Genomic DNA, 24229 nt, shown 5'->3' with positions numbered 1-24229 from the left:
ATTTTAGTGACCAAAAAATGCAAAAGTAAGAATTTAAAGAAAACTAAGATCGCTCTTATCCAAAAAATGAAAACTAAGATTGTTGGTCAGATGAGCGAGTTGAATTTATATTCTATCTCTATTTTTCTTTTTCTTTTTCTTTTTAGATACATGCATTGAGATTCATTTGAAAAATATATTCTATCTCTATCTTTCTTTTTATTAGATGCATGCATTGAGATTCATTTGAGAGGGTTTCAATCTATAGTATCTGCTCTTATAGGTGAGAACTAAACCTCAGATTTCTTATTCAAGCATAAAAAACTTTATCAATTGAGCTAACTAAAACTCACAAAATTTGTCTAATCTATAATACTATTTAAGGGGCCTTCTGTTTGAATTTCTCATTTTTTTAGTTCAAAAATACCCCTAAACTCCTATGTTTATATAGAGACAAAACTAAAGTACAATTCGATAAAAATACAACTCTAACTCCCACTAAAACATTGTCTAAAAAATAGAGTCACTCTCTTATTGATTTTTAAATTGTTTTATCCACTTATAAATTAAATTTTCAAAATAAAAATTAAATAAAAAAATAAAGATAATTTTTGTTTTTGCAATAAAAAAGGATCACCAAACCCAAAGTTTTCATAAATAATGCTTAGTACAAGTCTTGGTAATAGACGAATAAAAAGGATTTTATATAAAGCATCAATATCAGTTCACATTTTCTCATAAAGATTAACGAGTGTCATCAGTAGAATATGTGTACATGAGCACATGATGAAAGTGACATAACAAGTACATATAGCAGCACATGGTTACAGCTTGCTTCATATAAATAAAGAAAAGAAAAAGAAAAAGTCAGAAGCAGGTCCGCATTTTACGCAGCTGAATTCTCCAATAAATAAAATCTCAAACAATAAAACCATATCATATCTTAGTGTTGCACTTGCAGATTGCAGTCCAGTCAACATCTTTGAAACTCAAACGTCATGTACTCACTCACTCACACTACCTTCCCCCAATTTCAGGTCAGCTACCAATCCATCCCATCCCATGAAGAAAACCAACACACATCATAAATTAAAATTATCCCACAAGAAAAGAAAAAAAAAAAGGTGGATTACAACTCGATTCCTTTCCTTTCTACAAATTGGTTTAAGGAATGTCTCAAGTATAATTGAATGCCCTCATTAAAATGCTGAATTTTTGAAGATCAACAATGCTACCAGTGCCAGAGGAATGCATCCCACACTGCACCAATGGCCAAAACCATTGGCAAAACAATCATGCCTCTTGAAGTCAAAGTAGAAGAGCTGCTTTTTTCATCCAATGGGGTTGATGTGGGAGGAGGTGGTAGGTTTTCCACATGTATTGCTAGCTTCATGCCACCATAGCAGAACCCCTTGCCACTAATGAAATAGTAATTTCGCGTCACATTCAGTGGAACCACATCCCTTCCAGCTCCAGTAGTCCAATTGTGAAGAAAATTATCAGAATTGCATGACTCATAGTCCGTCTTGTTCACCTCTAGCACGTTCATCTGGTTCCTATCATACACAAAAACTGGGGAAAACAACAATGAGTTAATCAGCAGCTTAAATATTAACCTTTAAATTAAGTAAATAACAGTGATATTACACGGCTGTGCTTAAATATTAGAAAGAAATCACAAAAACATTCTCCAAACAAGCAAACCAAGTATTTAAGAGAAATAATATATGAAATGTTTAAAATTTAACAATTCAAATTATGAGCATTAAATCTAAACATTCTCTGTTGACATTAGCTAGGGTTAGCATCATCAGCAGATTACAAGAAGTGCTTCTTTTATATGTTCTCAATGAACTTGGCATTGCCCTATCATACATAAGCATGAATGAGTGATACTGACTCCCACCTGATGCTAATCTATACTTTCTGCAAGGTAATCACACTTCACCTACAAACTCCTCCTTTTAGAGCTTTACAAAATTACAATTGAGATAAACTCTCAATTGAAATAGTTTGCTTGTGCCAAATGTCATAAAATAGATAGGAGGGTCTAACTCAGCTGAGAACATAATGACTAATAGAATGTAGAAACAACATTATGTATGTGGTATGGTATTGATGTAGAGTCCAATCAAATATGTTCACTAATTTATGATCTTCCAGTGATTAATAAACTACAATAGCTTTGTTCCCTTAGCAAAGATCAGGTTCAGTGGGATGCACAGATTGTCCCAAAAACTTAAAAGTGGCTAAGAATCTGATCAGTAATGAGTATCTCAAGCTATCCAACTAACACTCCCCTTGTACAAACGAAGAACATTGTTTGAGTTCAAAAATCATGTCAGAGAACCTCATCATCTGAGATGCTTAAGTTATAGGAAATCTGGCCAAACAATATGCATATCAAGCCAACAATGACCAACAAGGTTGAAGGTCTTGAAATGTCATCATGCAAAATTGAGGCTCAAGTTGGCACTGTATGTTAGACTCAATCCTACACAGCAAAACTTTATATAAAAGAAGCAAGATAGTTCAAGTTGAAGGCAACAGTGAAAGATATGTCTAGATCAAGAAAGAAGAGATTTTTACCATTATTTATCAATAAAGCTAGCTAACTACAGCGCAAATGAATTAAGACAGGCACTTTATACTTGGCACAAACAGAAGCCCAAGAAAGTTCAAGAAAGTAGCAAATCTGCATAAAGTAATCCTAAACTAAAGAACAACTAAATCCTTAAATCTGAGCCAGCCCGGACAGTCATGACAAACAATGAAGAAATCAAAATTCAAAATACTACTTCAATCACCAGTTGCTGGAAAAGCAAAGCAAAATAGTTTTTTTTTTTTTTTTTGGGTCAGCAAACAAAAGACTCAACCCAACAAAGCTGAGCAGTAGTGTCAGGGAAATTTTTTTGATTTCTCAGGTCTGCTGTCTGCATTAACCACTTTTTTTTTTCTTTTATGTTTTCCTCTTTCCATTTTCTTGCATCTTCAAGCAGGTAAAGTGGGCCATAAGTGCAAGTTTCACAAATTAACAACAACAATTGAAAGATCTGAGATAACCTGATATGTGCAAACGGTTTTTACACAAAAAGATAAGCATTTCAACAAAATCAGTGGAAAGAACTCTCCAGTCTCCATAAAGCAGAAATTTTATCTTAAGACAGAAGGCAAAATAAGTAGCAAAAACAAGGAAAAAGCACATAATCTCCACAACCCAATTTAGATCTATCTCATTTGAGCTGCAACTTGAAACTAAACCTGACTAAAACGTGAAAGAACATGAATTTTGCTATGAACTACTTATAGAGAAAGGTGTACTACAAGTACAGAGTAGATCTTTGAGCTTCAGAACATGCATACACACACACATTGAGAGAGAGAGAGCGCTTACAGAGCCAGTCACCATTGTAGAAGTGCTTGTCCTGAGCCCAAACAGTGTAATTGAAATTAGTGGACCAACCCATATTCCCTCCTACAGTCCAGCGAGTAGCCAACACTCCGGGCACCATTACCACCACAAAAGCACACATTATTGCCACCACCACGCTCAAACACCCAGACCCACTTCTTCTTCTCACTACCTCCATTCTCTCTCTCTCCAAAGAAGCTCTGTTTTGGGTTTGGCTTGTTTCAGTGTTTGCCTGTTGTCAAGTAGTAACTTTTTTCGCTTGCTACCAACTAGCATTGGTTATTTATCTTTAAAAATCTATACCTTTAATTAATAGTATTTTATTTATTTATTCATTAGGAAAAAAGCTTAGCTTAACAAGCTTTGGTGAAGGTCCATTAATTAAGGCTGACTGTTGCGTGTTATACTGTTATTATATAGGGAATTCTACATTCAGACAAACTTCACCATGTGCGTGGCAATGGGAATATGGGATACCTTTTACTATTGGTTTGATTTTTTTTTTTTTTTTTTTACATTAAAAATTCTTCTTTTTCTTTGGACTTTTACGGTTTTACCTTCTCTTTAATTTAATATTATTTTATTTATCATCAGAATAACTACAAATTTATTTTTTAAATTCCACTTAGAAAAATAGGTGTCAATATCTGTACTGAGTGTAATCCTTCACCTGAGGCAGAGGTACTAATTTAAATTGGAGATAGACATTTGCATTGTGTTGTTTTTGTTTGTCTTTTTAGATAACAATTTGTATTGTATTGTTACTTGTTTGTAATTGTAGGCGTATCATAATGGCTTTGGTACCTAAGCGAATATTGTAGGAGTTTTATGAAATTTTTATATTAAAAAATTACACGGAAATTTACAATCTGATTGGCGTAGATTGTGGTCCAATAAGTTTGTCTCTTAATTTGATACAAACTCATGCCTATGGAAACCCTACCCCCATTGGTCGTTATGATTGTGGTGGAGGTGGACACAGCACACACCATTAAAAGCTCAAACGGTTATCTCTCCTTTCGCCCTTTATTAGGCAGTTGATTTCACTGTATATCCAACCCCCTCATTGTGGGCCACCTACCGCACATGCGACTTCCCCCCCCCCCCAATGCCCCATTTATTTTGAAATAAAATATTTTCAAATCTAAAATTTGTTACTTGCTAATATAAATAACTTAATCCAATTTTGTTCAGCTTGTAAATTTAATTTCTATGACAGTTGATTCTTAAGATCTCATGGGATCATTTATTCAACAACTTGGGACCACCCTCAAAGAATTTCTTTCTATAATACTAAAGAAATAATCAAGCTCTAAAAGAACCATGGACACTCTTGTTCTCACGATAATAGTAATAATAAATTAATCATCTTGGGTGTTTTTCATCCTCAACTAAACTCATTCCAACTTATTCAAGAAAATCAGGCTAATATGGATGTTGCAACCTGCCTAATTGAGATTCTTTCCTTCTTTTAGGATTGCCATGAACTTCCTTCCCTCACTTTCAGTTTTTCTAAGGTTTCCTCAATGAGAGTGAAGGAAATAGTTAAAGGGGGCTTGGAGGTATGACTTGTGTCTCGACTCAACGGATGGTGACTTGAAGTACGAGGGACGAGCAAAGACTCAAGACAGATAAATAGATATGACAGACAAGGGGATGGATTGGATTCTGTTTATTGGCCTACTTGATAGCTATAATTTATCACAATTAAACCCTATCATTGTCTTCCATACACCCCTTTACTCGAAACGTTGCCATTTAAACAAAGACTTGCCTCTTAACTTCAAATAATTGTGTTTCTTGATGGACAAAAAATACAAACTACTTTTATTTATTTATTTATTTATATATATACAAGGAATACCAATCTGTATATAATAATTAATTTATCACGATTATGTTCTCTTGCGAAACATTTGTCTTTTTGTTGATCACTCTTTACTGCACCACATAGCTAAATAAATTACTATCATGTTTACATTTAAAAACTCCCAAAAAAAATATGCCTTTTCGTTTGGTGGTTTATGCAAAACATTTTGATTTTCTTAGTACCATTGCTGTTCATTTGTTTGTATTAATTTAGAGACACAATGTTCTGTCTCTTGGGTAGTAGTTACAAAATATAAACAACTCACTTCTTTCTTATCTCTTTCTTTCTCTATACTCTTTGCTCTTTCTCTCTCCTTCTCTCTAAGATCTATTTCCTGTGGACAACTTTCAATCAATTTCTCCAAATTAGTGTTTCTCTATTTGCTGAACAATATTAGAATGAGGACTTCTCTTGCCAAGTTCCAATCTTAGAAGCCTAATCCTTAATTCACTCCCGTTGCAACATGTGTCTTACTAAAACAAACAATTCAATCTCATTCAGCTCAAAACAACATGTTTCTTAGATAAAATACATCTTTTGGTAAACAGATATATCTCTTCCCAAAAGACATGAAAAAGTTTATAAATATTGGGACTCATCATTCATTTAGTACGTAAGTTAAATTATCTCTTTGTCATTGCCTTACCCTAGACGAGTTTTTCTACTGTTATAAACCTCAACATATTGCAACCTCAAAGGGATTTTACAATTTTGTTGTTCGCAAGCTGTCGTTAAAATTAGTGTCTGACATTCCTGATTCCAATCGCGATAGGAAAAGTAGGTATTTTTTTGTTTAGGGCTTGAATTGGGTGTGTAGGCCTGACGAGTGGGACAACATAGGGGAGGAATATGACAACACGTGGGGTATTTTGGATGAATCTGGTGAGTTGTTTGTCGTTGTTTGATTCGTCGGTACTCACTTCTTTATATTGATTCTATGTGCTTTCTATTTCAGCCCAGGTGCGCCTTATGATTAACGAAGAAGAAGAAGACTTCTTACAGAACATCCTCGCTATCCCTCTTGGGGAAAGGAATTGGAAGAAGTTGGTCACGCTTGACAACTTGCACGTGTTTTGTGGTAGACTAATCCCAACAGACAAAGCAAGAAGATTGGACGCCTAAGCCCATTTGCGTAAGTTTACTTTCACTCGTCCTTTATCTATCTTGGTTCGTCCTTGCCAAATTGGTTCGTTGGTACCGACCTGACCTGTTGGTTGGTTTTGTCATTTTAGAGATGGACTTAAGGAAGAAAAGGGCCTATGAGGTAAAAAAGGTGGCAGCCTTTTAGCTTAAGTCCAGCGGTTCGTCTATCCCTTCGGCCAAGGTAAGGCAGAAGAGGAGGAACTCGGGTGACAAAGAGCACCCATTGAAAAGGATGATGGATCCTCCGATGGGTGCTAGCGTAGGTCCCTCGTAGAAGACCCCCGACCCCCCTCGCCATGACGTGGGTAAAAAGGCCTAATGACTTCCCAAGGCCTTGTTGCTCCTTCAACCGTCAACTCCGAAATTGTTGCCCCCACACTTATCCCCTTGCTTGTGAGGAACAAGCAGTATGCCGTCACAATGGTCCAGTCCCTTGTTAGGGATGTGGACCTCGATGAATGCTCTGAGCATGAGATGGAGCCTTTGGGGGATGTTGGCCTCTTCCACCTAACGAGGGTAAGCCCCTTGTCTCACACATTTTCTTCTCTTTTATCTATACTGTGTGATTAACCGTCCTTCTCTTTCTCAGGCTTTAGTGAGGATCCAGGCCCTGCAGTTTAGGAGAGTTACTTAGGAGGTGGTGGTTAGGCGCCTAAGGACCCATCTAGCTGCTGATAGCAAAAAGATAAAGGAATATAAGGAGGCCATTTGTCTCCTTAATGGTGAGGTCAATGATCAAAAGCCATGGTGACCCAACTAGAGGGTGATGCTCATCGGGTGAAGGAGCTAGCCAAGACCAGTGCCAACTTGAGGACCAAACTAGCCGCTCTCCTTGAGCAAGTCAACAAGACCAAAGTTGACACCGTGGAGGAGTTCAAAGATTCCCAACCTTATTTTGACGAGTTAGGGGACCAGTATGGGGAAGGCTTCAAGGAATTTCGCAAGCAGGCCATCCTTATTTTCCATGGTTAGGACTTTTCTTAAGTTTAGATTGACACTACGATCCCAATGACTTTTGGAGGAGGAGATATGATTGTAGAGATAGATGACAAGGAAGACGATAAACAAGTGGAGGTGGAGAAAGCTATTCTGGCTGGAGGTGTGATCGACAGGCAGACTGCCACGGAAGGCCCCACAGTCCCTGAGGCTCCTCCAACTTAATTATTTTGATCCCTTTTTTTCTTTTTCTTTTTTATGTTTAAAATAATTTTGAAAAAAATTTTGGTGCCTTGTTTTGGCATAAGTGACAATTTATGCCTCCATCAGGTTTGACAAAGTTTTATTTATATATCTTGTTTTTTGCACATATTGTTTATGCATGAATGTGTGATCAATGCATGATGTATCGACTTTATTGAGTATTTAATATACCCATCTACTATATATGCTTAGCTCAATTGCATGTTGCATCTGTCGGTCTTTAAGCGACCTTATATACAATATATCCATTGACTTAGATCCATACCTTAGGAAGGATCTAGAAATTTATGGACTAGGAACCTGTCAGTGTCCTTAGTCATTGGTTCATCCTCCACGTAGGAGTTAGGATATGAGCGACCAGGCATCTGTCGGTGTCCTTCGTCGTTGTTCCACTTTATCGTAGGATTTAGAATTTTTATAAGTGACTAGGCACCCGTCGGTGTCCATAGTTGTTGGTCCACCCTATATGTAGGATTTAGAATATATGGGTGACCAGACACCTGTTGGTGTCCATAGTTGTTGGTCCACCCCACAGGTAGGATTTAGAATATATGGGTGACCAGGCACCCGTTGGTGTCCTAGTCCGTCCGTCCACCTGGTAGGTAGGACTTTGAATTTTTTTTAAATGACTAGGCACTTGTTGGTGACTGTAGTCGTCGGTCTACCCCATAGGTGAGATTTAGAATTTTTTGAATGAGTAGGCACCCATCGATGTCCTCGGTCATTGGTCTACCCTGTAGTTAGGACTTATAAGTTTTTTAACTTTTCTAGATAATTCTTCAAGAATAGTTCCTCTTATTGAAAATATATGAAAACTGTAGATAGATTGCCCGACGGGCCTTTGGAGTTTACTCAACAAAATTTAAACAACTGTAAAAACATAACAGAACTTTAAAGGAGAAGTGATAACATAGTTTGTAGTTTGCGCACTACTGGTAGTATTTCCTCAGGTGCTCGATGTTCCAAAGGCGACAGAGCCTTTGTTCGTTGAGCGTTTCTAGGTGGTAGGTATCCTTTTTATATCAATCAACGATTTTGTAGGGTCCTTCCCAATTGGGGCCTAACTTGCCCTACATAGGATCTTTAGTAGCTGTCGTCACCTTCTTTAAGACGAGGTCCCTGACCTCAAAGTATCTGGGCCTAACCTTGGTGTTGTAATGCTTGGCCATAAGGCCTTAGTAGCGTGCCATTCGTTATTCAATTGTCACCCTAATTTCATTCAGAAGGTCTAATTATAGGTGTATTCCTTCTTCATTCTTCCCTCCATCATACTGGGCTATCCTAGAACTTGTTAACCCAACTTCTACTAGAAAGACAGCTTCACTCCCAAATGTAAGGTAGAAGGGTGTCTCACTTGTAGGTGTTCGAGTCGACATCTTGTATGCCCATAAAACGCTTGGTAGCTCATCTGGCCATACCCCCTTTACCTCCTCAAACCAAGTCTTGATTATTCTGAGCAAGGATCGATTTGTAACCTCAACCTATCCATTGGCCTATGGGCGGGCAGGTGAAGAGTAGTGGTTTTTGATCCCTAGTTGCTGGCATAAGTCTTTGAATGCGTCGTTGTCAAATTGCTTTCCATTGTCAAAGACAAAGACTTTAAGGGTTTTGAAGCGACAAATGATGTTCTTCCACACGAAGCTTCAGACGTTCTTCTTAGTGATTGTGGCTAAAGGTTCTACTTCGACCCATTTAGTGAAGTAGTTGATTCCAATGACGAGGAACTTGAGCTACAGTATTGCCATAAGGAAGGATCCCATAATGTTAAGTCTCCACTGGGCGAAGGGCCATAGGGCATTCATCAGAGTGAGTTGTTATAATAGTTGCCTTATGATGTTTTTGAAGCGTTAGCATCTAACACATGCTTTTACATAGGACTGGGTATCCTTCTACATGGTGGGCTAATAGCACCTTGCATGTATGAGCTTGTGAACCAGTGATCATGCTCTCGAGTGGTTTCTACGTACCCCTTCGTGGACTTTTCTCATGACATAGTCTTCTTCATTGGGAACTAGACACTTTAGGTACGGTTGGGAGAAACCCATTTTATAAAGGATGTCTCTTATTAATACAAAGCACGATGCCTACACCCTTAGCCTTCGGGAAGTGTTGCGATCTTCTAAAAGTGTCCCGCCTTTAAGGTAGGAGAAGATTGGAGTCATCCAATTAGCTCCTATTGGGATTATCAGTACATCTACTTCATTAATGGCAGGCTAATACTGGATGAAGGATGATACTTGACTATCGACGATTATATGTTCTACAGATGTCGCTTTGGCTAGATGGTTAGTATGTTCATTCTCTTCTCTTGGGACTTGTACAAATTTCGTTGCGAAATTTAGATTCATCTATTTCTTAACCAAATGCAAGTACTTCTTCATCTATTCCCCATTAGCCTCATAGTTTCTGTTGACATGCTCGACAATGACTTGAGAGTCACTGTGTATGACTACTAATGAGGCCCTTATTGATTTGGCCAAGTTGGGGCCCGTTAGGACTGCTTCATACTTAGCTATATTATTAGTCGTCAAGAATTGAAGGCGGATCACGCATTCTATCATGTCCCTTTTTGAGGATTGTAGGTCAACTCCAATCCCTTCGATAGGTCTGTTAGGTGATCCACCCGTCCTGACCAACCATAGGGTCACCCCCTAGCCTTCATCCTCATTCGTTGTGAATTCGATGACAAAGTCAGCCAGGGCTTGGGCTTTAAGCGTAGTCCTCGGTCGATATTGTAAGTCAAACTCACTTAGCTCTATTGCCCATAGGACCAATTGTTCGGTTGCCTCTAGTTTGTTCATTGCTTTGCGCAAGAGTTTGTTGGTCTAGACCACTATGGTGTATGCTTGGAAATACGGCCTAAGCTTGCGGGCGAATGTAATTAGAGCGAAAGCCAACTTCTCCATAGGGGGATACCTCCCTTTTGCTCCCTTAAGCGCTCAACTGGTGTAGTATACAAGTAACTGTACGTGGTTCTCTTCTTAAATAAGAGCTGAGCTGATGGCCATGGGGTATACGTTAGGTAGAGGGAAAGCTCTTCATTAGGTTTGGATGGATTGAGCGAAGTGGGGACGTAAGGTATACCTTTAGCTCCTTGAAGGCTCTTTGTCATTCGTCTGTCCGTTCGAAGGCCTTCTAAAGTGTCTTGAAGAGTGGCAGGCATTTGTCAGTCACTTGAGAGACGAACCTATTGAAGGCCGTGACCCTTCCGGTCAAACTCTGCACTTCCTTGACATTCTTTAAGGCCTCCATTTTCAACATGGCCTTAATTTTTTCTGGGTTGGCCTTGACGCCCCGCTAGGACACCATGAAACCCAAAAACTTTCCTAATGACACCCCGAACACACACTTATTGGAATTCAGCTTTATGTTATAGAGACATAGGATCTCGAATGTCTCCCGAAGGTCGTCAAGATGGTGATCTTCCCTCTTACTCTTTACCAACATGTTGTCTACGTACACTTCAACATTTTGCCTAATCTGCTGGACGAACATTTTGTTCACAAGCCTTTGATACGTCGCTCCCGCATTCTTCAACCCAAACGGCATGACCTTGTAGCAAAAAAACCCTTGACTTATGACAAACGAAGTCTTCTATTGATCGAATTTGTCTAACTTGATTTGATTGTAGCTAGAGAGAGTGTCCATAAAGCTTAGTAGCTGGTGTCTAGCCGTCAAGTCTACGAGGAAGTCAATCCGTGAGAATAGGTAACTATCTTTTGGGCAGGCATTGTTTAGTTTGATGAAGTCCACACACATTCTTTACTTGTCATTTGCTTTTTGACCATTACTATGTTGGCTAACCATTCGAGGTAGTAGACCTCTCTGATGAAGCCTGCTTCCAGTAGATTGTGAACCTTTTTAGTTATGGCTTTGAACCTTTCTTGGGTGAAGACCCTCTCCTTATGCCAAATTGGGGGGGGGGGGGGGGGTGGGGGGGGGGGGGAGGATGGAGAGACGTTAATCTGATGAACTACAGTACTGGGATCAATCCTTGGCATGTCCTCATGGTTCCAAGCAAAAACATCCAGATTGTTTCTCAAGAAGAGGGTGAGTTCTTTGCGGACCAAAAGGCTGGATTGCATGCCAATGTGGGTGGTCCGGTTTGTATGCTCGTCATCAAGAGAAACGTCTTCCAAGGCTTCCGTTGGCTCCACCATCACCCATCACTCTTCGATGTTTAGAGTTTATAAGTGATCATCTATTTCTAGCATGGCTATATAGCACTCGCGAGGAGCCATCTAATCTTCGTATGCCTCCCTACTCCATACTTGGTTAAGAATTTTACCAACAAGTAGTAAGTAGATGTCGTTGCTCTTCACGTGTTAAGTGTAGGTCACCCAGTGATAGTGTTGTAGGCTGAGGAGTAGTCGACAACTAAGAAGGCGATCTCTTTGGTGAGTTGTTGAGGATATGTGCCAATGGTCATTGGCAAGGTAGTGGATCTGACGGGAAAGGCTTTGGTATCATTGAATCCTATAAGCGGATTGTTCGATAGTATAATTCGCTCTTTGTCAATTTTCAAGATAGTAGAGGATATCATTTGAGATTCCATTATCCACTAAGACCCACTGGGTATTGAAGTCAGCTATCGATAGGTTGATGACTAGAGCATCGTCATGGTGGTGGTGGAGTCGTCAAGCATCTTCATCAGAAAAGCTAATAGTTGGGTTATCAACCCTTGTTAACTTGGGCAAACGACTGGTGATTTGGACACTCTGCACCATCCGTAAGTAGGTCTTCCTCACCTTTCTAGAGGAACCAGCTAATGTGCTTCCCCTTATAATCACCCTTATTTCTCCGAGTGGAGCTCTTGTTTGTTCCTTGGTCTATCAGTTGGGCTCTAGATCCCTTGGTGGATTTTCTCTACCTCTCTCTTGCCCGATGAACCGCTTTAGCTTCCCTAACTTGATGAAGGCCTCTATCTGCTACTTTAAATCATAACATTCAGAAGTGTCGTGCTTGTGGTCTCGATAAAAGTGGCAATACTTGTTCCTCGATCTTTTGTTAAGGTCTCCCTTCAACTTGTCCTGCCACGTTAGTGCTGCGTCATCCCTTATCTGTATGAAGACTTGATCGAGTGGAGTGCTTAGCGGGGTGAAATTGGTCATCCTACTAGGTGGAGGTTTCGACCTTCTATCATCCCTTCGTTCGTTCGTTTGTTCATTCAGGCAATCTTTCTTCCTCTATCTTGACGGGGATCTTCTTGCCTTTCTTTCTTCTTTGGTTTACCCCCTTGGGCTATCATAGCGTCTTTAGTGCTCATGTATCTTGTAGCTTGGTACAACATATCTGCTATAGTTTTTGGATCCTTCTTGTAGATAGAAAATAGAAAATCCCTGGACTAGAGTCCATTGGTGAAAGTTGTAGCCAAGACCTTGTTGTCGACTTCGTCAATCAAAAGGGCTTCTTTGTTGAATCAAGTTACATACAACCTTAAGCTCTCTTCCTCCCATTGCTTGGTGTTTAATAAGCTCGCAGAGGACCTCTTGTACCTCTGCATGCCAATAAAGTGTGAGACAAAATGTCCACCCAACTCCTTAAAGGTCAAGATGATGTTGGGTGTTATCTTACTGAACCATACCCTAGTCGGTCCCTTAAGTGTGATGGGGAAGGCCCTGCACATGATTTCATTTGGGACCCCTTATAGGTGTATGAGGGTCTTGAATAATTCTAGATGGTCAAGTGGGTCCTTCGATCCATCATACGCCTCTCCCTGTGGCATCCAAAACTTGGTTGGAAAGGGAAAAGAGGCGACCTGCGCTATGAAGGGTAAGTCAGTCCGATGGACTAGCTCGTCTAGGTTGATGGATACTCATCCCCTTATGGCGTTCATCATCATGTCTATCTTCTCCTTCATCATCTACATGTCCTGCGCCATGTAGATCGCGCCGATTTCTAGCTCGGACGGACGATCAGTGTCTTGTTGATCTCGTCTACTTGCGGCATTACTTTCTTTCCGATCTTCCTCTCCTGTCATCCCTTCGTTGGGGGGGTGGCTGTTGTTGCGCTCACTATTGCCCCTTTCATCATGTTGATCGTTGGGACATTGCTCATTCCTTTTGTTCAGTTGTTGCTCCAACTACTAGTTGCGTTGGGTGAGATGCTAAACCACAGTGGCGAGGGTTTGTACTTATCTTTCCAATGCATTGGAGGGATTCCTAATCTCCTGGTTAATGGTAGCCATTGATCGCGTTTGGACCACGTAACTCTTTGTCTTAGAAGCGGTGATATGGCTAAGCACTTGTTCCCACAGACGACACCAATTGATGATATACAAAAATCGTCAGTGAGCTGATCGTCCACAAACACTCTAATGGGGGTACCTAAATAACAAAAAGGTAAAGAACCTACAGAGAGCACCAATGGGATGCCGACCAAAGACCCTCCAAAGGTTAAGTCAGTGATAGAAGAATCTTCAAGAACTTAAGGATGCAAGAGCTAGGATAATTTCACATACCTCGAGGAAGTGAGTGCTCGATTTTTATATAGTGGTGTAGAGCTGACTGAGATCCCTTGAATATAGGGGCTTTCCTTGTAAAGAAGATTGCGGAGTTAAGGCTCCAAGATCCTAAGGCTTTTCTTCCCATATTAGGAAGATATGAATGTGTAATAGGGTCTTAGGGCGTGGTACACAAGTTATTTCCATGTAGGGATTCATGAGTGGACAACATGTAAGAGCTTCGTGGGACCTAATGTGTTCCATTGTTGGTATGCATAACCGTCCGTCTGGTTTATGCTAGCCATATGTTGGTATGCATAACCGTCCTCCGGGCATGCTATTCATCCATCAAGCACCCTCAACCCCTATGTCATGCTACACTCCCAAGCTATACTTTGGTCTTTATGTGCGCGCCAACTATTGAGACCAATCGTGTGGTGCCCGACAGGTCTTTTATGAAGTGGTTGGTTGTTGGGGAAGGTTGTATCGTTGGGTTTTTGCAGAGGTGGAATGAGGTATCCACCAACGAGTCATTAGGTGAGGTATTTCCATCCCGATGGGTTGAAGAGTTAGATGATTTTTATGTTGAAAATTTTCCTTATCACTTCTTAATAATAACAGAAAATAGAAATAACATAAACTTCAACTAATAATTCTCCATTGACTTCTCCCATAACTGTTGAAATTCTAAAATTAGAAGAAAAGAGTCTTCCAATCCAAATGCTTCGCAAATGTCGCAAAGACAACTACATCAAACTTATTACTAATTATATACATGCTGGAATTTTATAAATGTTGTGATGTTAATACCTATTATTGTAATATACCTAATGTAATAGTAGACAACAAACATATAACAGATTCCACATATTTGAACATGACTAACCCATCAAAATAATGTCATGCACTGCGCAAGTTAGCGACTAGTTACTTCTAAATTAAGAAAACTCAAGTAACCAATTCACAGAAGAATTTGAATAAATTCCAGCTGCACCCATTTTGGAAATTTATATCATTTGAAATAAAAATTCACATCACCCTATCTGCTTGTTTTACATCACAAATTCACTATTAATGCATCTTAGAGCCTCTTACATACAATAATTACAAAGACAATCACCGAAAACCACTATCAGTAAAGAGTTTCTGATTCTCCATCTCATCATATATGGTAGACGATACTAAAAAAAATATATATCATAAATAGTGGGAGAAAGTGACTGGAACACCATTCAATCCAATCTTCTAAGCAGGTACTCAACTTGAACTTCCTTTGTCAATGGCATGATCCAGCCCCCATATAGATCAGCAACCAAGCTTGGCTCTATTTTGTAAACCGGTTCAGCTTCATCTCCTTCTACACTCATTGTCACCTCTTGGGCATAAGTTTTCGCCTTCATTTCTACTCTCTTTCTAATTGCCTCTTCAACTTCTGGGTATGTCAGCATATCCATCAGTGTTTGACTGTCCTGCAAAATCCAACACAACGGCCCCAAAAAAATAAAAATAAAAACAAAAGAAACTATAAGTGAAAGATTCAGAAATGCAAATCACACCCAAAAAATTGCACAGGAGAAGTAAAGTAGGAATGCATCTAAGAAAGGTTATGTACCTGTGCCCTAATGGCAGCTTCATATGCATCTGGAGAGGCTTGAAATTTTGCCTCCGCTACATATTTACCATAATGGATTCTCTTTGATAGAGCCTGCAATCATAACAAGTATGCCTCAATGCACAGTGTGAGAGAGAGAGAGATCTTGTTCCCCTTCTTTTGACAAGAGTACTGTTCATAGGGATGCAATAATGCCACAAATTGCTGTGTTTGAAAACTGCATTAATAGATATGCTTTGGAGTTTACCTACAGTTAATATACTATGAACATAACATTTACACAACATAGTGCAAACAATTAGATATGTCAAGAGAGAATCTTTTATGCATTTAGTCAATACATATTAAAATTTTAGTCAAAATATAGTTAAGGAGTGTGAAAAATGAGTTGGTTGGGCTTATCCACCATCATCGTAAAAAAGTGTCCATAATTAATTCACCCACACACCAGATGTATGAAAATTGCATATTTTTCAAACTTATATATTGCTGTAAATGAGACAAGGGAGGTAGATAACATGTTAATATATAGAGATTTATTTATTTCTTTACATAAAATGGAATTGCCAGGACCAATACATGATTTTCTTTTATCTTCAAAAGTGCAAGGAATGAATATGTGGAGGATGCTTAAGGAAGAAAGCTTTCACCAGATAGTGGATGCAATACCTCAAACACATCATGTGGTTACTAAACCCGGAATACAATATATGTTATGATCCTAGTGTCCCACATGTATTAAGTATAAGTTTAATCATGTGTTTATCTCCCCTTGCAAGCCGGTTTTCAAGAGTGAGTTCTATCCACGGGTTCTTAACATTTGATATCAGAGCCAACCACCAATAATTAATAGGTGAGTGGAGCCACCAAAAGAGAAAGGGCTACCATCGGGTCAGTGTCGCTAGAGTAAGCCATTGTGGTGGTATGTTATGATCTTAATGTACCACATAGATTAAGTATAAGCTTAACCATGTGTTTATAAGCTTTTCAAGAGTGAGTTCTACCCATGGATTCCTAACAGTATACTATGATTACATATATTTTCACACTAAAGCTTGTATATGGTAGGCCACTACTATGAAGTGGATAAAGAGAGAAATCATATGAGAACATCATGGAACACGAGTTGCATGCCAATGACAGACATCATAAAAATGTACTCTCTCTTTGATGTTCTGAATCCCGAGAAGTTAAGTTTTAGTTCCTATACTAACTTTACATCTCTTGCACCATACAAATAGGCATAATTGCCAAGAAACAAACTCCTAATCCCACAATGCAGTTTTTATAAGCACAACCAAAAGGAGTCGCTTCACATAAGGGACTCCATTATTAATAATAAGGCCAGAATTATACCAAAAAAGGATAAGCTTTCTTTACTTTTTGAATCCAAACCAGATTAAAACAGCCAACACCAATGTCATCTCACTTACTTGGGTTACAGGAAACTCATCCAAGGCAGGCAAGATGGATCCCACTGTAAGAAATGAGGACTTTTGAATTTTGCCAAGATGAATTATTATGTTAAAGAATAAAGATCTTACACTTAGTATTTCCAACAGAGATTTGAAATTTTTTACTTCCTAATGAATCTACCAAAATAAACAAATTGACCCTAGTCTAACGGCTCAAGCATTTGGCAAAAGAAAAAACTCACTATTGACAGCAGGTACAGGTCTATGTATAACAATGTATAGCAGGCTACCATTTAAGGTGGCTAATAATATAGTAACTTTTTAAGAAGAATCTTAACCAGCATCAGCACTGGCAAGTCTTGTTCCGGAGGTTGGCCTACATGGATTAAAAGTATAAGTCTTCTACATTTGAGATTATGTTATGGCAGGCTTTATCCTCATATCAAAGCTCTCTGAAATAATGCCATATTTTTATGGGTTCATGTGTGAGAAGAGGGGCTTATCTTGAATTTTAGCCAACAGTAGGTGGTGCTAAGGGACCTATCCTGGTAGTTCTGCATTCAGACCAAAAAATGCCCTAAACTCAGGAAGGTCTAAGGAACTGCATTTACTGTTTTGCATTTGACCCCACCTTAACTGCCAAATGCTTTTCACTCGGAAAATCTCAATGTTGCTCAAATAAGGGAAAAGCTCTCATTAGATGCTCTATTAGGGAGATTTGACTTGTGCTGCTTGATTTACCCGTGGTAGTCAAACAGTCACAATTTCTTCCATGAACAAAAGTAATACAAAGTATACAAGTGCACAAAGAATAGAGAGAGAGAGAGAGAGAGAAAGAGAGAGAGAGAGAGAGAGAGAGAAGCAAAGTTGAGATACAAGGGGAACATTTACCAAAAGATGCAAGATGCATAAGATAATTAATTCAGGGGACCATAAAGACAGAGTAAGTCCCTGAGTTGCACTTATTATAGTAGAATTCATACTATTATACTCATCCAAATTAAATTTGAAGTTTGTTAATACATGTATAAATTGATCAAAATGAATACCTGCAAGCACATTGTGTCACAAACAGCAGTTGATCCACAATTGCCATCATCCCCTTCCTCGACTAATCTTGAGATAAGATCTCTAAAATACATGTCCCAGACTTTCTTATTTATATTAATTGAGTCAGCAAAAGGATGTAGCACCTGTTTGCAAGTTTGGAACCGGATCAAAATGGCAGAGAATAAGGGGAAATGAAAAAACAACTAGCAATTATGTTAATAAAAATCTAACTGCACAGAGAGAAAGAGAGAGAGAGAGTCAGGAATGTTCTCAGGGTTATCCTTTAAGAAAAATTTCATTAATTATAACTAACAAAAGAGAAGACTTATCTTTACATCAATTTTGCAACCTAAATATACTTTGAACTCAACTAGTGTGAAATTTATAGAAGGATTGTTGACTTTTCATGAAGCAAGCAAATGAACATTATTGAATTTCCCCTTCTTCCCCCTTCCAGATTATTATTCATTTTTTACTCTTTAATACTATTCTTACCTGTGGGTATTGCAAAGGTGGCAACAATGGGTCTGGGAGGTCATCAGGGAAAAAAGGATGCTCATCAGGGCTCTTGTATCTACCCACCTAATGTGCAATGAGAAGTTAATCAAATTGCCTTCAAAAACCCAACCTTCATTTCAACTATTCCTTTTTTTTCCAGAGGTTTAACATACCTGAGCATGAAGCTTTTCAGTTTCTTTGACTATGTATTCAACCAAAGAGCCATGGAACCCATCCATGGAGAAAGCATCAGGGTCGTATGTATCCGCATTATAACAATATTGAGCTCTCTCCAAAAGGCTAAATATAATGCTATCCTCTTGTCGAATTAAGGAATTTCTTATACCCTCTAGTGTCAAGTTATCACTCACATCCACCCGTTTCTTTATTGCCAATGATCTACATAAAAAGAAACCACCAAAAATGAGAAACAAGATGCCCAAATCCATCCACAGGACACTGAAACTGTATTCTATAATATTTTCATTCTCGCAAGAATTTTACATGTATGTACAACGATTGCAGGAAGACATGCTAGCACAACAACAAAGTGGACTGTTACCAATAATTTGATGCAAGAAACCAATAGCTATCTGGTTGATCAAGAAGTCCTACAAAAGAACCATGGATGCATTGATATATTTAAGCAACTAGTTTCGGAAAATCTTAAACCAATCAAGGGGGACAAATGAAGCTGCGTTTTGCATACATTTTGGTATTAGCATTGTTTATATATATATATATATATATATTTTAATGAGTGAAATGGAAGTACAAGAAGTACTATATAAAATGAGGAGCACCTGTTGCAGAGAAGAGGTTGAATCGCCTAACTCTACTTACTTAGAAACATGGTTACAAACAAATAAATCAAGAAAACAAACCATAAAACAAGCATAAAATATAAGTTTAACTACTAACTGTTGCAATTAAGAATAAGCCTTTGAAATCTTGTCCAAGTTGATTTTGTTCCTCAAATTTAAAAAGTTGGAATTTAAAAAAATAAAAATTAAAAAGTACCACTTCCATCTTCCCATCTAACTGTTTTTTTTTTTTAATAAAATCCCATCTAACTGTTTTTTTTTTTCTTTTTGAGAAAGAGAATCCCATCTAACTGTTGTTAAAGAAAATGCATATGTGGGATAAAATAAGGTTTAGGCTAAATGGACAGACCGACAAAATTGAAACTTTTCGAGGACAAAAATGCAACTTTCTAAATTTGAAGAGGAAAGTCAAACTTGAACTTAATTGCAAGCATTTCAGCCTAGATTTATGAAGCTCATTGGGATGCAAAACTGATCAGATCATCGACCATAATGTTTAAATGTTAATATGAATGCTTATGCAAGTAGAACCACACACAAAAATACAAGTGAAATCATAAGGCAAAGACAACCAACAATGACGACAACAAGTGCCATAAACTGTGTAAAACCAAAGATAAAAAGCTATAATTATTTATTTATTTATTTATTAATAATCAAAACAAGCTGGATTCCGAAAATGAACAAAATTAGAGAAAACGGTTGGTGTTCTCGTACCCAGCGGAAGTTGCAGCAGCTTGTACAGATTGAATGCCTCTTTTGGACAAGCTTGAACCTCGGAAGCTGAAAGAGAGATTCTGCCTGGTCTGGTGGACAAAAGGGGAAATGGGTCTCGAAAATCTGGAAGTATGAGAAGGAGCTGTAATGGCAGGAGAGGCAACTCCTAACAGCTTGGCCTCCATTGAAAAGAAGGAGAGAGCTTAAATGGCAAGGAACAACGAAAAGAGAAACCCGTTAAAACCCAAGACAAAGACAAAGGACGTTATGTTGTTTGGGCCTGTTTTAGTTTTAGTGCTTTGGGGTTGGGTGAGAGACAGTGAGAGAGGACAAAGGGGTAGTAGGTGTGTTGGGTGAATGGAGAGAGTTGGCAATCTACGCTACACCTAAACGCAACGTGACACTTTTGAGTTTGACACATTATTCTCCTCCGTTGCGTTTGTGCAATGTTTGACACTGTTACTTTTGGTTTGTAAACTAAAAATCGTGAGGAATATCCCCCAACCCCACCTATCCCACCCACCAAACCAATCATCCTAATAGTCAAGAACCAACTAATTAACTTTGGTTTTCCTTCCCTTTCTTCTGGAAAAAAAAAATTATTTTTTAAAGATTCAAGCTCAAAATGCAAGTTGGAGACGAATTAATATTATAAACTGCAATTTTTGCGATGTTTGACAAGGAAGCAGGGAAATTAATTAAACTACTTGCTACGCAATCTCCTATATGGAAGAAAATATTATAAGGGTGGAAATAGTTTTTTTGTCTAATTTCTTTTTTTGATAATCAGTTTATTTGTCTAATTATATCAATTCAATTACCTTAGATTATGAGTCTTTTGGCTGCATATTATATAAAATGAAGTTTATTTGTGATAGAGGCACTATTTCAAACTTATTTGAGAAAATGAGGAGAGATACGGATTTCAGAAATGTCATTACCGGAAATTCTGAAAAAAAAGTAAGAGAGAGGAGAGAGACATAATGTGACAGAGAGAATTTTTTTTTTTTTTTTTTTACCCACCCACCCACCAAACCAATCATCCTAATAGTCAAGAACCAACTAATTAACTTTGGTTTTCCTTCCCTTTCTTCAGGAAAAAAAAATTATTTTTTAAAGATTCAAGATCAAAATGCAAGTTGGAGACGTATTAATATTATAAAGTGCAGTTTTTGCGATGTTTGACAAGGAAGCAGGGAAATTAATTAAACTACTTGCTACGCAATCTCCTATATGGAAGAAAATATTATAAGGGTGGAAATAGTTTTTTTGTCTAATTTCTTTTTTTGATAATCAGTTTATTTGTCTAATTATATCAATTCAATTACCTTAGATTATGAGTCTTTTGGCTGCATATCATATAAAATGAAGTTTATTTGTGATATAGGCACTATTTCAAACTTATTTGAGAAAATGAGGAGAGATACGAATTTAGGTAATGCCATTACCGGAAATTTTGAGAAAAAGTAAGAGAGAGGAGAGAGACATAATGTGACAGAGAGATTTTTTTTTTTTTTGAATTGTGGCAATACCATTGCTGAACAGTAAAAAAAGAGAATTTGAAATTTTGAACCTCTCAAATTGGGTGAGTTAAGAGCATCTCCAACGGTTTGGGTATCCGGCTCTAGTAGCTAAAATTTGGAGAATGAGGTGCACTGTGGATACTCCGACAGCTTCGGCAAACATGAATTTTTTTTTTTTTTTGGCTAATGAACAGTAGCCCATCAAGTCTGATGGGCTACTGTTCATTCTTCAAATACATTTTTTCTATTATAATAATGATGTGTTGAGTAAAAAAATGTTGGAATATGTGTAGTTGTTAAAAAAAGAATAAATAATGAATAAAGAAATAATATTTAAATGAGATAGAGAATGTGATAGAGAGTCTGTTGGAAAGTGTATTTGAAAAGTGTGTAGACAAAAGCTAAATGTCACTGTTCATTAGCCAAACAGTACAAAAATTTGGCTAGTTTGCTGGAGATGCTCTAAGTATAGGAACAACTACTTGGCTACGCTAAGTTTTGTTGTTTGTAATGAAAGCTAATAAAATTTACTCCAAATATTGATAGTAGCTACAATTTCTTCCTTTAAGATTTGTAGCTTTTAAAAAAATTGGATGTGGCTGCATATATCAATAAAATAAATAATTTTTTTAATTTTTATTAAAATTAATATATTTATAGTTCTATTGTAAAATTTTATTGTAATTAGTCTTCTCTTAAAATAGAAGATAAAATTTTCTATAAATTTGAAATTATTTGTTTGTTTAGCAATCATGCAATGTACTTGAAGTATTGATTATATTATCTTCTTTTTTTCTAACTTGTGTAATATTTTTGAAAATCATTTAAATTTTAGTGAATATTTTTTAAATTAAGGTTATTAACATTTACAAACTTATTATATTTTTTGTATTTAGTTAATATTAAATATGGATTTAACCTCTAAGCTTCAAACATATCTGTTTTTTGTCATAATTATCCTTTAAATAATTAAAAAAGAAATTTGTTGAAATATTTAACTCATCTAAGAATAAATAATTTTAGCTTCCAATACTGAAAATAAAGTGTGGTGTATTGTACAGCCACATCCAATTTTTTTAAAAGCTACAAATCTTAGAAAAGTAATTGTAGCTACTATCAACATTTGGAGTAAATATTATTAGCTTTCATTACAAACAACAAAGCTTAGTGAATCTAAGTGGTTGATGCTTAACTTAACTCATCCAATCTGAGAGGTTCTATTCTTGTCAAAAACCAATCACAACCAATTTTTACCAAATATTCTCTCCTCCCTCCACTAATTCTCTCTCCTTGTGGGCCCCAAAATTTTCTAAATTTCTACTGAAATTCCAAGTTCTTCTTTTTACTGTTCCTCTCATATTTCGGCAATTGAATTGACACAATTGCAAATTTTTTCTCTCTCCTAATTTCGGCAATGGTATTGGCACAATTCAATATTTTTTTCTCTCAACACATCATGTCTCTCTCCTCTCTCTTCAAAACTTTTTTCTCAAAATTTCAGCAATGGTATTGCCACAATTTTTTTTTTCTCTCTGACACATCATGTCTCTCTCCTCTCTCTTACAAACTTTTTTCTCAAAATTTCAATAATGGCATTACCAAAATTCACATCTTTCCTCAGTTTCCCAAATAAGTTTGAACTATGCCCATATCAGTATATCACAAATAAACATCATTTTATACAATATTCAGCCAAAAGACTCTTAGAATGAAGATGGTGGCCATATTAAGCATCAAGCGTACACTTGGAAAAATATGTATCTTCCCAATGAAGATTACTGCATACGATTTCCACATTCACAAACAAAGCTTTACAATAACTAGTCATTGAAATTAAAGCAAACAAACTCTAAATGATTGGCTTAATGGTTCATAAAGTTTCATGATATCTATGAGGTCATAGGTTCAAAAACTTAAGCCAATATGTTGCAATTACCCCCAAATAATTCCTCTCTACAATAACCTAGTATGTGTGAAACACCATTTTGCATTTTACAAGTAACAACCATTATGGCTACAAACAAAAGATGACTTACAAACAAAAGAGAGGGACGAAGAATGAAAATAAAGAACCCAAGGAAATAATTTAGCTTGAAGTGAAGAAGTAAGCAAACGTTCATATACACAAATCATATTATGCATTTTACACTATAGATAGTCTTTAATTTCCTCAATATGAAAATACCTTGATATGTTTATTATACCTTGATATGAAAATACATTGATATATATATGTGTGTGTGTGTGTGTGTGTGGGGTGGGGGGGGGGGGGGGGGGGGGGATGGGGGGGGGAGGGGGGGGGGGAGGAAGCCCGAAGAGAAAGAACCATCAACGGGACCCACCCAAGGTATAATTGGGCTCGACTATTCATCGAATCAGGCCCAGCTTAATCAGAACAACCAAAACGCTAGATGGATCAGGGAAATCGAGAATGGTAATTCGCCTGAGGAAGCCAAGAAGCAGATACTCTTGGGGAGATGGGAGATAAGGTATAAAGGCTAGGGGTTTGGAAGCCGAGAAGGATTATTGTGACTTGCGAATAAG

At 37.5% G+C, this 24229-nt stretch overlaps 2 protein-coding genes across 2 annotated transcripts; both read right to left on the bottom strand.

The window, feature by feature from the left end:
* Window positions 1–863: 863 nt before the first annotated feature.
* LOC111990586 (early nodulin-like protein 17) lies at window positions 864–3697 on the bottom strand. Its single transcript, XM_065759737.1, has 2 exons — window positions 3374–3697; window positions 864–1551 (listed from the first exon to the last, which is right to left on the bottom strand). The coding sequence occupies exons 1-2, from the start codon at window positions 3567–3569 to the stop codon at window positions 1211–1213; spliced, it is 537 nt and encodes a 178-aa protein (XP_065615809.1). The 5' UTR covers window positions 3570–3697; the 3' UTR covers window positions 864–1210.
* An 11321-nt stretch (window positions 3698–15018) lies between these two features.
* On the bottom strand, window positions 15019–20529 carry LOC112009090 (chorismate mutase 1, chloroplastic). Its single transcript, XM_024041438.2, has 6 exons — window positions 20163–20529; window positions 18795–19020; window positions 18619–18705; window positions 18123–18266; window positions 15659–15751; window positions 15019–15515 (listed from the first exon to the last, which is right to left on the bottom strand). The coding sequence occupies exons 1-6, from the start codon at window positions 20345–20347 to the stop codon at window positions 15279–15281; spliced, it is 972 nt and encodes a 323-aa protein (XP_023897206.1). The 5' UTR covers window positions 20348–20529; the 3' UTR covers window positions 15019–15278.
* Window positions 20530–24229: the final 3700 nt, after the last annotated feature.

The sequence above is a fragment of the Quercus suber genome, unplaced genomic scaffold (assembly GCF_002906115.3).
Source record: "Quercus suber isolate HL8 unplaced genomic scaffold, Cork oak 2.0 scaffold_340, whole genome shotgun sequence".
NCBI lineage: Eukaryota > Viridiplantae > Streptophyta > Magnoliopsida > Fagales > Fagaceae > Quercus > Quercus suber.
Note: the sequence above shows the minus strand (reverse complement) of the source record. Positions and strands in the feature narration are given on the sequence as shown.